The sequence below is a fragment of the Balaenoptera musculus genome, chromosome 20 (assembly GCF_009873245.2).
Source record: "Balaenoptera musculus isolate JJ_BM4_2016_0621 chromosome 20, mBalMus1.pri.v3, whole genome shotgun sequence".
Lineage (NCBI taxonomy): Eukaryota > Metazoa > Chordata > Mammalia > Artiodactyla > Balaenopteridae > Balaenoptera > Balaenoptera musculus.
In genome coordinates this window covers 14,648,509-14,662,967 of record NC_045804.1, presented here as the reverse complement: position 1 = coordinate 14,662,967, position 14,459 = coordinate 14,648,509, and the positions used below count along the sequence as shown (strand labels likewise).

The 14,459-nt window shown below is 46.5% G+C and overlaps 1 protein-coding gene, 1 long non-coding RNA gene and 2 other non-coding genes across 5 annotated transcripts in view; 3 read left to right on the top strand and 1 right to left on the bottom strand.

The window, feature by feature from the left end:
• Nucleotides 1–907: 907 nt before the first annotated feature.
• Nucleotides 908–1,281, top strand: LOC118886071. Its single transcript, XR_005017654.1, has 2 exons — nucleotides 908–964; nucleotides 1,195–1,281. It is a non-coding gene; the product is annotated as an uncharacterized LOC118886071 (long non-coding RNA).
• LOC118887570 lies at nucleotides 1,046–1,115 on the top strand. The gene has a single exon (XR_005018050.1). It is a non-coding gene; the product is annotated as a small nucleolar RNA SNORD104 (small nucleolar RNA).
• A 29-nt stretch (nucleotides 1,282–1,310) lies between the features above and the next one.
• LOC118887589 lies at nucleotides 1,311–1,447 on the top strand. The gene has a single exon (XR_005018068.1). It is a non-coding gene; the product is annotated as a small nucleolar RNA SNORA76 (small nucleolar RNA).
• An 830-nt stretch (nucleotides 1,448–2,277) lies between these two features.
• Nucleotides 2,278–14,459, bottom strand: part of TEX2 (testis expressed 2) — a 108,906-nt gene continuing 96,724 nt past the window's right edge. Inside the window, exons 9-12 of one of the 2 annotated variants that reach the window (XM_036836572.1) lie at nucleotides 10,204–10,329; nucleotides 8,361–8,570; nucleotides 5,650–5,770; nucleotides 2,278–3,976 (exon numbers count right to left, since the gene is read on the bottom strand). In XM_036836572.1, coding sequence (XP_036692467.1) covers nucleotides 3,854–3,976; nucleotides 5,650–5,770; nucleotides 8,361–8,570; nucleotides 10,204–10,329 — 580 coding nt within the window. In that variant the 3' untranslated portion in view covers nucleotides 2,278–3,853. The remainder of the gene's footprint in view (nucleotides 3,977–5,649; nucleotides 5,771–8,360; nucleotides 8,571–10,203; nucleotides 10,330–14,459) is intronic. The other variant, XM_036836573.1, reaches the window with a different exon arrangement.

Here is a 14,459-nt window from a genome sequence, read left to right as displayed (position 1 = left end):
ACTTTCCTTATTAAGTTAGGAGGAAAAAAGGAAAAGAATTCCCAAGGAAAACATAAATGAAGTAAAGATAACCAGATATTGTGCCCGTGTGTCTTCTGTTCCCTCTCCCAGTAAATCAAACCCAGAGGGCAGGGACATATTATTGACCACTTGTGAATAATATGCCTGGCTCACAGTATGAGCTCAATACTTATAAGTACTTTCAGCTTTCCCAATGTTAGATCTTCTCTCCTTTGGGCTTCCAGAGTAGGCTGTTTATAGCTCTATTTTAGCATTTATTAAAGTATTGCAATCCATAAGTCTTCCACATCACACCAGTCCTTTAAAAACATATTTGTTTACCACTCAGAATGTGCCAGCTGACTGACATTAACTTATTTAAGCCTCGTACACTTTTTTTTTTTTCCTATTTTTCAGATATTGAGGCTCAGAAAAGCTAAGTGATCAAGGTCACAGGGCGAATTCATCACAAAGTCAGGATTTGGTTGCACATCAGTCTACTTTCAAACACAAGGTCTTTCTGCCGGAACAGGTTACTTTAAATTCAGGGACAAGACTAGTTTGTCACCTCAGCTCCTAGTTTAGCTCCTGGCACAGAATATTAAACAGGTTAGGCATCACTTGCGCCCTGCCGTTTGTAACGTATCGTTTTGTGTAGTATGGAGAAACGCACTACTCACAGGCCGACGACCTACGTCGCGAAAAAAATCAGAAGAATTTAGGACATCGCGCGACTCCTAGTCTTTCCTTGACGTCCATCTTTACGGTTGGCGTGTAACCGCTCTATATTCTGGAGGACTCAGCGAGCAGGGCCAATTATTAGGCCACTTTACAGGCACGTGGCTGGAAGTTTGACTTGCTATTGGTTAATGGCGGTAAAGCCCGCCCAACCACCTCCGGTCTGCTTCTTTAAGTAGAAGCCCGGCGAGTTCCCCTTCCTTTCAGCGACTGTGAAGTGGCGAAGGTGAGGTGGAGTGTGTTCTGGGCCGGGGCAGGCCTGTCCCCTGTTTCGGGGCCTGGGAACCGGATGGAGGGTGGGCGGCTGGCGGTGATGACATCCGAATTAAAGCACGTGTTAGACTGCTGACGCGGGTGATGCGAACTGGAATCTGAGCCGGGCCGCCGAGGCGGTGGGTGGGAAACGGGCTTGCGGGTATACCACCTCCTCCTCACCCACCGCTCTCGTTCTTGCAGGTCCCGGCTGGGAGAAGGACGTCGGATCTCGTCCTCCCAGCTTTTCGACCCTTCCCCGAAGCCCCTCAATAAAATGGCTTGATCCCAGCGGTGGTGTCTCTGTTGTTTGTCGCGACGCGTTGCCTTTGAGCCCCCGCCGCGCCTGCGCGTGGCGCCGGGGGTCAGGCTGCAGCGCCAGAGCAGCACGCGCTTGCGCATAACTGGGGCCGTCTTGCCCCCGCGGCGGCGGCCCTTTTAACCGCGAGCTACATGGCGGCATTGGGCTGCCGGGGTAGGGGGCTGGGGAAGACATCGGGGGTCCTGCAGTCTCTGCTTATTCCTGTGCCTGTCCTGTGAGTCCGAGTGTTCTCTCCGTGGAAATCAGTGAGACGGTCAGGTTCATTTAACCGCGGCGGGGAGGGCGTCTGCAGGGAGGGGAGATGAGAATCCGGCTGTGGCCTAGAACAGCTTGAGTGAAGGCCGTAGTGCACTTGACACGAACTGGCTCCCGGTCGTGAGCTGCATGGGCTGAACTCGTCTGGCTGAGGTGTATTCGCGGACGACTTAGGAAAAACCGCCATTTAGGGTCAACTGCTTATTTGGATATGCCCCAGATAGCTTGAACAGCTCACAATGACAGGGTTTTGTGCATTGCTGGGCACAACATAGGCACCTAAATAAATGCACAATCACTCCTGCGTAATCCACATTCTAGGTGATGACGATCCCTCCTGAATTTAGGTGAAACGTGCATCATTTCTGAGTACAAGGCAGCACGTGTTGAAGGGCAGGTATGCACAAGTGCCATGTCTAGCCGCTTTGGTACTTAATAATGGACGGGGCCCCAAGTTAGCAGGGTTAGTAGGCAGTTGGTGTAAACTCTAGCTCAGGAGCAGGACTTTTAAAAATACGAATCGAGGATAATAGCGCCTTCCTTATATCAGGGTGTGGTCTACTTTGGATCCTCAACAGAACCGGTCCAGTGACCACCCAAGAAGCTGAAGCTGCTACTGGCAGCTGAGGGCCCAGGTTTATTCTGTACCACAGTTTATTCTGGTCCTATTATCTAAGCAGGATCAAGTAGAAATAACTTAGATGCGTATCTAGTATTTGACATGAGATATTTATTTTGTGAAACAATGCAAGCGATTGTAAATCCCCACATACTATTTGATTAAGTGCAATAGGGTACAGTCATGTGTAATCTCTTTACACAATAGTGCATCTAGTCCTTTGCCTTTAATTATTGCACAAAAATTATAAGACCAGCGAACAAGACATGCGCACTGACAGGCAAATTGGCCTACACAATGAGAAATCAGAACAGTACACTGACTGGAATGGTCCAATAATTTACGTCAAATGTTTTAATGGTGCAATTAAAGTAATCAAATAAGGGTTCAAATGTTTTTTTCAATATATTAATTTCTTTAAAGTCCCGTTCAGGCAAGGTGCTGTTGCTGTTTAAAAAACCACTATTAGCTTTGTCCACAGATGTAAGTTGTCAAAAGTTAACCCAAGGTAAGTTTGATGTTGAATGCAGCTTTAAACAATTAAAAAATTGTATTGAGTGTACTTCTCAAAGCAAATTACACAGTTTGAGAGAGCCCCGAAACCTGTAAACTAAATGTTCTGACACAAATGCACAAAATAAAGTTGGCAACGTTAAATGTCACGTTAATTTTGAGATCTGTAGTGTTTGATGCTGAACAAACAGCAAGTGTTTGATGCTGAGCAAACACCAGCATCGTCTTGACTCAAGATGATAGAGAGCAGTCTCCGGGTTTTGGCCATCAGAAAAGGAAACTGCCCACAAAACATCCCAAACCAATTAGGTTAACAAAGCATTTAAGATGCCTATTTAAAGCTTCCCAGAGCTCACAGCAAGTGCCAGGTGGAAGGACGGTGGCTCTGGCTTTCTGGCCCCACCCCAGTCCAGTCATTACGTTTGTTTGATATTTCCACATATGCTCACGTCTCAGGAAAACACTTGGGATTAGTCAGAAACCAGGTGATTGTACCTCCTTGGTAAAAGGTGTGGGATGGTTTGATCTCATGGCTTTGCCTAATGGTCACATAAATCCCATGGTTCCCGCCCCAGCTGATAGTGTTAGAGTGTATGTTCTATGGCTACTTGCTTCCAAAACGCACAATTAATAAGAGTAAGTTGCTATGCATGTCTTTTTATCACCAAAGAAATAGTTCACAAAATTCCACTCCCCACCCTCCACATGTGTAACCACACTGACGTTCTCTTGGTGTGGAGGGCTGCATCACACGAACTGTAAAAGTGAGAAAACATTCCACTGCACTGGCTGCCTGAGAAAAAGCTTTGGAGGCATCGAGGAGGCAAGGGGAAGCCTTCCAGTTGTGCAGCTTCGCTCTCAATGTGCTCTTTTGCTGCCACAGAAACTGGTAGACTTAGAAAAGCCATGGTGGGAGTCACCTGTAATCTCTGGATCCACCGTGATGATCCTTCCAGTTTTCCTTTGCTGAGTCAAAGCTTTGCAGGAGGCAAGCTGGACCCCATTCACTGGACACCTCCCAGTGGGATGGGCGCCCGCAGGCAGAGGGCAGAAGCTGTGGCACGAGGAAAGGCCAGTGCTACAGCCCAGATGGCAGCTGAGAACCCCACACCTTGAGCTTCATCTCAATACTGGGAACACCAGGTCTGCACCCATCACAGCTGGTCAGCAGCCTCCAGCGGTGGGTCCTTCAGGAGGCTGGAAGTGGAGCGGGGATCCATGGCCGAGTGCATGATGGGGATATAAACGTCGTCCATGTTTGGCATGACAAAAACTTTCTGTAGAAAGAAGGAACAGGCATGTGGAAGAATGCTCTTTTCTCAGAGTTGCCCTAGTGAGTTCTGATAATAATTTTAGGCTTTAGACTAGTTTTTAAAATACATATGAAACAACTTTTCCTACACATTCCAAACTAATTCCTCTATGATATCTAGAAAGCGTTGAGGTATCACACCAGTGCACGAACACGAGAACCCAATAAGCTCTGAGGAAGAAGCAGCCTTTGATTTCATGTACATATAATAAAATTACTCATGAATTGATAAATAACATTAAGAGAATTAAGAGCGTAAGCTGCTCACAGTATTTCCAAATTACTATATCCAGAACACATATTCCAACACACATAAGCCAACTTACCCATTTAAATCCTAGCAACAAAAATGTAAGCTAATTTTTTTTTTTTTCCAAACCAGAACCAGTTAAAGCTACGTATGAAAGAAATCCTACTATAGTGAACACCCAAAGGATAATGAGTGATTGACAGTAATGGTGCTTTGCCTATCTGTTTATAAACTAATTTTATGTAAGTGAATTTTGGCAATGTATTCAACTTCAGCAATGCTTTCTTCCAAAGCAAAAACAAAAACAGGTGGCCATGGGAGAATGCAAGCAGTTACCCTTCAACTTCCCAACTTGCCTCAAAAATACCATGCACCAAAGTCTGCCCCCTAAAAGAGATGACCCTTATATCCCAATACCCCTAAAAGAGATGACCCACCCAAATTCCTAATGCAGGATCTAGGGAGATAAGAAAAAGGAAACGAACTGAAGGCATGAGATTGTCTTTCCCCTAATTAGGTTCAAAGTACTTTTCCTTTTGGAGATAAGATTAAGCTTTCCATAGACTGGTTTTTAGTTATATTTAACCTATAGCTTTTAAATAATAAAAAATATATAATTTTAAAGGCAATAACTCAAAATACACTACTGCAAAAATAATACCGGTCTTCTTCAAAAGCTGAAATTTACTACAAAGTAAATTGTTAATCCGTAAAACCTTAAAAGACAACTATGCCTCAAAAACCTGATAAAAATTTGATAGAAACAGCTCATTCCAGGGCCTCAGCTACACTGCTATTTCCCTTGGTGGCAGAATGCAGAAGACAGGCTTAGAGAATGAGCTCTGGCTTAGTCAACTCCAGAAGATCTCTAGACTACCCTAGAAGATCCACAGGGGAGGGACAGGCCTGATTCATCTTTGGACTTCCAGGGTAGGTGGTAGCTACACGCGGAATGTTTGTTGCAACAAACAATTTGTTTGTTGAAAACAAACCAAGCAAGGTGGGTACCACACAAGGGCAGGAACCACCACAGCCCGGGTGCTACTAGCTGGCCAATTCCAGGCCCCACCCGGGGAAAAAGTCCAAAGATAGCCCCAGCAGATGGACGGCTTAACCCTCGCTGGGCCTACTGGTACAAGACAGTCATTTTGCTCTTTGACCCCTACCTTTTGAGTTTCCTCTAAAGACTACTTCACGGGGTTCTGTGGATGAGTTTCAGAGTTTTTGAAACTTTATGCCTATTTGATCATATGTGTACTTTCCTGAGGTCCATAGCTTTCACCAGATTTTCCAAGGAGGATCCTGACCCACATGAAGTTCAGAACCTCTGTTCTACCCAGAGCTTTTAGAGCCTCAGCATGAAACACTAGATGACACTGCAGGTGTACCTGAAACTCTTGCTCCAGTTTCTTCTCTATCCAGTCTGTCACATGAACTAAAGTCACTTCTCTCTCTCCAAGTTTTGGCCGAGCTTTCAGCTCGATATGTGGTGGCTTCCGGAAACCATACCTTTTTAAAGAAGACAAGTAATAACCACATTTAGAAGCAAAGAAAAGAAGTGGACAATACCAAGAGCAAACATTCCTCATTTACACAAGGCTTTATCACTACTTAAATGTTCTCTTCTTCCGAAAATCCCTTCTAAAAAACACTTCAGTGCAGCAAGTATGAATTGTGAACTCCCTGTGTCCCTGGACCCAGGGCCGTGATGATCTGAGAACAGTTGTGACAAACTAAGAAAGCCAGGAAATGCCACTGGAAAAGTCCATGACCTGGGCATTGTTTCTGGTTTTTGTTTTTCCTAAAATGGCAAGGATCTTTTTTGTTTCTATTTTTATGAAAGTAGGATATGTCTGTTACAAAATCCAAAATATACAAGTGTATAAAGCAGAAAATAAAAGACACTCTCTCTCTGAGTCTCATAACCAAGATAGGACCACTGAGAGAAGTGGGATCAATTTTCCCCACACTCCTAATATGCATACGTAAATAGAAACGTTCTATAACCTGCTTTTTCATTCCACACTCCACACCATAATTATGGCTTCTCAATGGAGCAGACTGGCACTCAGAATTGTTGGTAAGGTATCCAGTCAAGAGACTGCGTGCTATCAAACTAAAAACTTCAACCCATCATGGACCAATGTTTTAAAAAATCCAGGCAAACCTCGGAGATACCGTGGGCTCAGTTCCAGATTACCACAATAAAGCTAATTACTGCAATAAAATGAGTCACGTGAATTTTTGGTTTCCCAGTGCATATAAAAGTTATATTTACACTATTCTGTAGTCAATTAAGTGTGCAAAACAATGTACGTATCTCAACTGAAAAACACTTTATTGCTAAAAAAATGCTAACCATCATCTGACAATGCAGGGTTGCCATGAACCTCCAATTTGTAAAAAACGCAATATCGGCAAGTACAAGAAAGCAAAGCATAGTAAGATGAGGTCTGCCTGTACAATAAAAATGGCAAATTGCTATAAATGTTTCTAAACACTCTCAGTATCTACACTTATCTTTGTGGATTAATAACAAACAGTTCAGCACCCGAGCATGCCCTGGGTGGCACTAGCCTAGAGGTCTCTAATTTGAACTCCCATTGAGCAGTGGCATTTGTAACTCCTAAGTCAAAGCTTGGAAGAGGGAGAAACGTATCAACTCTTACTATTTAAAAAAAAATTGTTATTAGGCTTGGAAAAATGCACAGCAAGTTACTTATTAACTTGGTATTTTTGGATGGTAAGGTTACAGGCTTTTTTTTTTCTGTTTTCTTCATGTTCTTCCAGTGAAAACATTACTTGTTAAAAATAAAATCTAAAATGGTATTTTAAAGTTTTTACTGGGAAACACCAATATCATCATTAAATGATCAGCCAATTAAAAAATCCTTTTGTGATCATTCCTACAAGCCCTTCTGAACACTAAGGTTGTGTACCAGCATGCTGGTTTCACTCTATAACAGAACAGAGCTATCTTTTTCACACAACTGTAGCTTACGGTACAAAGAGGTCTTTTATGCAATCCCTGTATACCCTTATGCACATTTGAATGTCAATTTTTTGAAAAAAATATTAATTAATTAATTTATTTATTTTGGCTGTGTTGGGTCTTCGTTTCTGTGTGAGGGCTTTCTCTAGTTGCGGCAAGTGGGGGCCACTCTTCATCGCGGTGCGCGGGCCTCTCACTATCGTGGCCTCTCTTGTTGAGCACAGGCTCCAGACGCGCAAGCTCAGTAATTGTGGCTCACGGGCCCAGCCGCTCCGCGGCATGTGGGATCTTCCCAGACCAGGGCTCGAACCCGTGTCCCCTGCATTAGCAGGCAGATTCTCAACCACTGCGCCACCAGGGAAGCCCTGAATGTCAATTTAAAATTGAGATTTATAGATAGTGATTTTCTTCTGCTGGGCTCATGAGAAATTTATTTCAGTGATTCTCAATCCTGGCTTAGTCCCCCAACTGCTGAATCCTGGGGGCTGGGCTGGGCATAGCTTTAACAAGTCACCCAGGTGACTGTGATATGCAGGTGGAGTTAAGACCCACGGGTTCAGTCAAATGACAAGACTTTCTACCACAGTTACCAAGCACACATGCTCCTGCCTCAACATCCAGGTCTGACCTGGGGAAGTCTTCCCTAACCGCCCAGGACTCTGCTGGATGTGTGATCCCCATCTGTAAGGTGGGCATAATGATGGCCCTATCTCCGCAGGATGCTGTGAGGACTGGCCAGCTGAAGCAGTTACACCCCAGGCTGGCAGAGAATACGAGGTCTACAAAGGACAGCTGTCCTCACTGGTGGAAAGGGTTGGCTTGAGAGAGGAGGAAGACCAAGAAGAGAAACAGCCCATCCCATAAACTTCACCAATAACCTCAACTCTCCCTAACGTGTGAAGATGAGTCTCTACATGTGAATTAACCACTCACAGTAGAAGGCAGAATCAGATTTACAACTAACGTTAAGGTTCCATGAAAAACGTTTGAAAGTGCTTCTTCCCAGGAGAAAGTACTTTCCATAATGTCAAGGATCAGCAAGCTGGGATTTTTATGGTCACGCAAGAAGGGGAATCACTGGCTGGCCCCAAGGGGCCCTCTACGCACCATATTCGGTCAGTCGGGGGAGGTGGAATGTTGACCGCCAAGGTTCCTCTGCATTCTTGTACTTCGACAGTTAGCAGCAGTGGTGTATTGGAGACTTCTTCAATCTTCTTTTTAATGAACTCTGTCTCCGTTGCTTTTTGGAAATATTTTGACTTGGTAATTTTATCAACAAACCTCATAATCTTACTTGTTCGGTGACCTCCAACATACCTTTAAATGAGGGACACAGACAGGTGTTATTATAGACTTTGTTCCTTCACAAACAACTTGGTGGCTCTGTGTTCACCTGACTTTAGACCTGAGTTTCTCAACCGCGGCACCACTGACACGGTGGACTGGGCGATTCTTTGTTGTGGATGTTGCCAGATGTTTAACAGCATCCCTGGCCTCAGCCTACTGGATGTCAATAGCACATTCCCCCACAGATATGACAATAAAAAATGTCTCTGGACATGGCTAAATGTCCCGGGGAGGGGGGGACAAAATAACCCCCAGGTGAGAACTACTACTTTATTTATTTTTTAATTTAATTTAATTTATTTATTTTTGGCTGCGCTGCACGGCATGCAGGATCTCAGTTCCCCGACCAGGGATCGAACCTGTGCCCCTGCAGTGGAAGCACGGAGTCTTAACCACTGCACCACCAGGGAAGTCCAGAGAACTACAACTTTAGACAAGGTGCAGACATCAGATAGAGCCTGAGTCTTGACAAAGGAGAGTCAGACCAAGTTCTCACAGTGCAAGCAGGGAAGGCATCTCACCTGCTCTCCTTTATAACCTTCAAATACTGAATATAAATCCAGTGTCCTCTGAGCGAAATCTCACCATCTCTACGTACCAAATAAGAAATCGGGCTGCATTAACAGGGCCACAAAACACAGTAAAACACCTGCCTTTTAGATGGTGTCACACCAACTCTGAGCAGCAACTACTTGTCAAAGGGCTTAGGAGCATCTAAAGAAAAAAGCTACATCAAGCTGATATGCTAGCAGCCCAGGAAAGCAAGCTTTCCTGTATCAGGTCATATCTACCTAAGACTGCCCTAAGAAGAGAGGATATTTGCTCTTAAAATCCTCCACAGTTCCAGAGTGTCAGGAATAGTATGTGTATGTGTGTAGGCAAAAGCAATTAAGAAGGTCAGGTGGGGAGAGTTTAAATAATGCACACAAACTTTAGTCCCAATTCCTCAAACATCTAGATTCTCTTTTCATCTTCTGTAGGATTTCAAAAGTGAATAGGTTGATATTTTCTTACAAATACTTCTGAATCACCTGGTTTCTTTATCATTTTAGTTTCTTCACTCACTTTAAATAATTAAAAGATCCTTACAGAGAGGCAGCCTAAGCACTTTGATCATTCAGCAGTCCAAGTAACAGGCAAAGGGAGCCACCAAAATGTAGTTCATGATCCAAAAGATCAGCTAAGTGATCCACGTTTTCAAAATTCACCGAAGAAATCACCTGAATGTTTCAACACTGTAGGAACTAAAAGCTCAACAGAAACAAGTGTGACCCGTCAGAAGGAAGTAATGCTCCCTATCGGCACCAGGGGGAGCTGTTGTGTAATCTGTGCTCCTTGTGATAAACACGCCCTTCAATTCTCTGTTATTTATTCCAACGGCCCAAGAAAACCATTTTGGTCTGGACCCTCTTAATTAGGGAAAGCTATTCGGGTCTTTTGCTTTGGGGCATGAAATTTTATCCCACTGGCTTTTAGTTATTAATGCAAAAACCATTCACTCAAAGTGAAGGAGGAAGGAAGATCAGAGAGGAAAAGACCATAAAAGCTCACTCCCAACTTGCAGCCCTGACCCCTGAAGACCCCAGAAGCTGGATCCACTCACCCTTCAGCCCCTGGGAGAAGCGGTTTGTCTCCTGTGCCGGGCTCTGGTGCGTCGTCTTCGTCAGAGGAGCCAGCACTGGAGGACTCCTCGTCGCTGTCGGCCAGACAGAAGGCCCTGGGCCTGCAACTGATCAGGGCAGAGTCACCACGGCAGCTGGCCCAGCGCCAGGCTCCACCGCCACCACTGCTACCGCGTCATCACTCTCCCCCACCCAGCCCAGACAGAAGAGGCCCAATCCAAGCGTCCTCGGGTTGGCCTGGTCCCCCGGGAGACCCTTCAGTGCCAAGTCCCCAGCAGGACCGCAGAGGACTTGGGCCTGATGGGCTGGATTCTGCGCATGCGTCAGAAAGACAGGTGGTGGGAGTGTGATGCAGTCCACACAAAATGCAGTGATCTCGTCAACAGTGCAGCGTAGCCAATGGGAAGGTGAGTGGAAAGAACGATGGTTGCACGGGGGAGGGGACAGCTCATGTTGGCGCCATGACCACCTCACAGATGACGGGGATGTTCAGGCAAGTCCCCTGACTCTGGCTGAGTTCAACAACTATGCTTTTTGGCTTAGTTTCCTCCCGTTAGTTTTGGCTCAAGACTCCTTCCTAGTGAAATTACGTATCCTAGCCCACCCCTGCCCCAGCTCCTGAAGGTCACAGAAAAAGTCAACAACCAACAAATCTCAAGGGACTCTAGGAAGCAACTGACATGAGAACCCAGGAACTTTTCAAGAAAAGTGCTAATTTAAAACCGTTTTTTAGGGCTTCCCTGGTGACGCAGTGGTTAAGAATCCGCCTGCCAATGCAGGGGACACAGGTTCGAGCCCTGGTCCGGGAAGAGCCCACATGCCGTGGAGCAGCTAAGCCCGTGCGACACAACTACTGAAGCCCGCGCTCTAGAGTCCTCGCGTCACAACTACTGAAGCCCGTGCGCCTAGAGCCCGTGCTCTGCAACAAGAGAAGCCACCGCAATGAGAAGCCCGCACCCCGCAAAGAAGAGTAGCCCCTGCTCACCACAACTAGAGAAAGCCCATGCACAGCAACAAAGACCCAATGCAGCCAAAAATAAATAAATAAATAAATTTATAAAAAAAACCCACACACAACGTTTTTTATTTTTTTTTTAATTTTATTTATTTATTTATTTGTTTATTTTTGGCTGCGTTGGGTCTTTGTTTCTGTGCGAGGGCTTTCTCTATTTGCGGCAAGTGGGGGCCACTCCTCATCGCGGTGCGCGGGCCTCTCACTATCGCTGCCTCTCTTGTTGCGGAGCACAGGCTCCAGACGCGCAGGCTCAGTAATTGTGGCTCACGGGCCTAGTTGCTCCGTGGCATGTGGGATCTTCCCAGACCAGGGCTCGAACCCGTGTCTCCTGCATTGGCAGGCAGATTCTCAACCACTGCGCCACCAGGGAAGCCCCACAACGTTTTTTAAATGAAGTAAGAAAAAACTTCACCAGAGAGCAATGTCCCTCGTCAACCTTTCCAGGGTAGAGCCTCAGTTTCCACTGGATCACTGGCAGCAGCCAGTGATCAAGGCTCCCCTGTGGGGCCCTGGCGGTTCCTGGCCAAGCTTGGGCCCCACAGAAGGCAGCTCCCTCCCTGGATGGCGGCTTTGCTTCAGAGAGGCAGAAAGCAGGGCCCATCTCTGAGGCTCAGAGACTTAATGGGGACAGAATGAACACAGTTAAGCTACCAAATGGTCACTAAGCAGAGGGTGGGCCTTGTATTTTTTTTTTTTTTTTTGGTTGCATTGGGTCTTAGTTGCGGCTCACAGGCTTCTTAGTTGTGGCACGTGGGGGCCTTGTATTTTTGATAAGGACAAAAATCACCAGGACAGGGGAAGGCAGCGCAGCTTAGGTCCCATCTTCCTGCGGGCGTAACCCTTTGGGGTTTTCCTTGGGCCACCAGAAGCCCACGGGGGCAGTCATCTCCTGACCAACAAGGGCCAAGGGCACCCAAGGGCAGAGCACACCTGCCAGTGTGGACTTGAAGGCCCAGCAGAGGCCCCAGCACTGGGAAGAGGGCACTGAAATCTCCGCCCTGAAACAGGAGCCCGGCTGTAAGAGGACCGAGCACAAATGTCCTCCCTGGCAGGACACCCGGATCCTCCTTGATCCTGGCCCTGAAACATTAGAGCCAGCGCTCTAGCCAACAGGCTTGAGTACAGTGTTAAAGGGAAACTCCCTCTGCAGACACAAAGGCCTCTTGTCCCTGGCCACGGGGACAGCACCTGACTCCTCCTCCTTCCATCAGAAGCCGGGCAAGTCCAGGAAATGCTCACGTGTGTCTGCTGGTCACAAAACCATCTCCGCACTTTCCAGGGTTAGGCAGCCCTCACAGAGCTCTTCTTTTATATAAAAAGTAAAATAGGATTCCCAAGAAAGCCTACACTGGGTCTTGGGATGAAGAAAGTCAGGGAGGTAAGTCCCCAAAGATAACACAACCATCTCAGAAACCTCTCTTACTTCTCCATCAGTAAAACGACTGTGCCCCCTGGCTCAGACCTCATGCTGCCAGGTAAGGAAGGTACAGAGCACAACAGGCTGCCTCAGTATCCTGGACCGCAGTGAAACCTGCAGAACCACTGCTCCCTGCTGTCCCCACTGGTATTTGTCATCTGGCAGCCTCCAGACCTGGGGCAGAAGATGCCAAAGGCTGAGCACTGCAGTGAGCTCTCGGGTTCCTGAATTAAGCCTGCACAGGACAGAGAACAGGACAAATTTTGTGGCTTGAAGTTAATCATTTAGACGATGTTCTGTCAGTTAAAACAGATCAGATGACATGAAATTCTGACTGTGACCAAATGGTACCTCTCCTCTCAGCATAGGGAGCTGTATTATGCGGCACCCAATACTTACTAATTAAAAGTGTAATTAAATATTTGGCTGATATTCAAGTTTTATAACTGAACATGCATTTTGTGATCTCAACTTTATGATGAATTTCAGAGAAAGACACCCTGCACATTCTTATATAAGATGTGCTAGAACGCAATAAGCCTACTTTTTTAAACACACCTTAGAATCTGAGATAAGTGTAATATCCTTTCAAGAGTCACCTTAAAGGGCTTATTCCAGTTTTGCTGCCTCTGCTAAAAATCTTTTTGGAAATGCGCTTGCAGTCGGACACATAAGAAAAAGTGCGTTATTTTATCACTGATACTCTCTGTCTTGAACCAAACATTTAATTTCTTAGTCTCATAATCACCATCACCTCTGAACGACGTCTGGCAATTTCTCAAAGATCCAATCCATCTAGAAAGTAGGAAGATTTGCTGTCACTCAGAATACTTAAAGGAATGTCACAGACTCCGGAGGCAACTCTAAAAAGCAGCTCCAAAAAATGCTTTAAGTCAGGGCTGCATAATTAGATTAAACAGCCCAGTGAGGACTGCGTGGAGGGGGACCACGCTCACGAGAGTGCGTTCGTTTCCTTTAACAGAAGTCGGGCCCATACATCTGCCACACACACGTGCACGTACACCCACAGAGCTAGACTGAGTCACGGCGTGAGCGACAAGCACTGGGCTCCCAGAATATCAGGGCCTCGGGGCGGGGTGGTGGACCCGGGTACACCGGGGACTAGTGGCCCAATACAGAGGTCGGGGGGGTGGGGTGGTGGTGGCCCATACAGGGACGTGCACACCAGCCCAGGCTGCCGTGGTAGAGCACGGACAGGCCAAGGGCCTTCCAGGAAATGCTCGCCCCGATGTGCATTTAAATAGCAGCCAACGGGCTTCCCTGGTGGCGCAGTGGTTGGGAGTCTGCCTGCCAATGCAGGGGACACAGGTTCGAGCCCTGGTCTGGGAGGATCCCGCATGCCGCGGAGCAACTAGGCCCGTGAGCCACAATTACTGAGCCTGCGCGTCTGGAGCCTGTGCTCCGCAACAAGAGAGGCCACGACAGTGAGAGGCCTGCGCACCGCGATGAAGAGCGGCCCCCACTTGCCGCAACTAGAGAAAGCCGTCGCACAGAAACGAAGACCCAACATAGCCATAAATAAATAAATAAATAGCAGCCAACGAGCAGCACATTCCCCTTCCCGACTCGCTTGGGTCCCCTTCAGGCCAATTCCTAAAGTTCAGACTGCCCAGCTCACCACCTGAATTCCATTTTGAGTGCCTTATCAGCCCAAAGTCACTGTAGCTACAATGTGTAACAAGAAGACTGTTCGGGAAATACAAAGACTCAAGGAAAAATGTCTGAAATATAAAGGGTACCCACATTTCAAAGGGAAAGGCCTTCACTAGAGTGAAGCGACACAG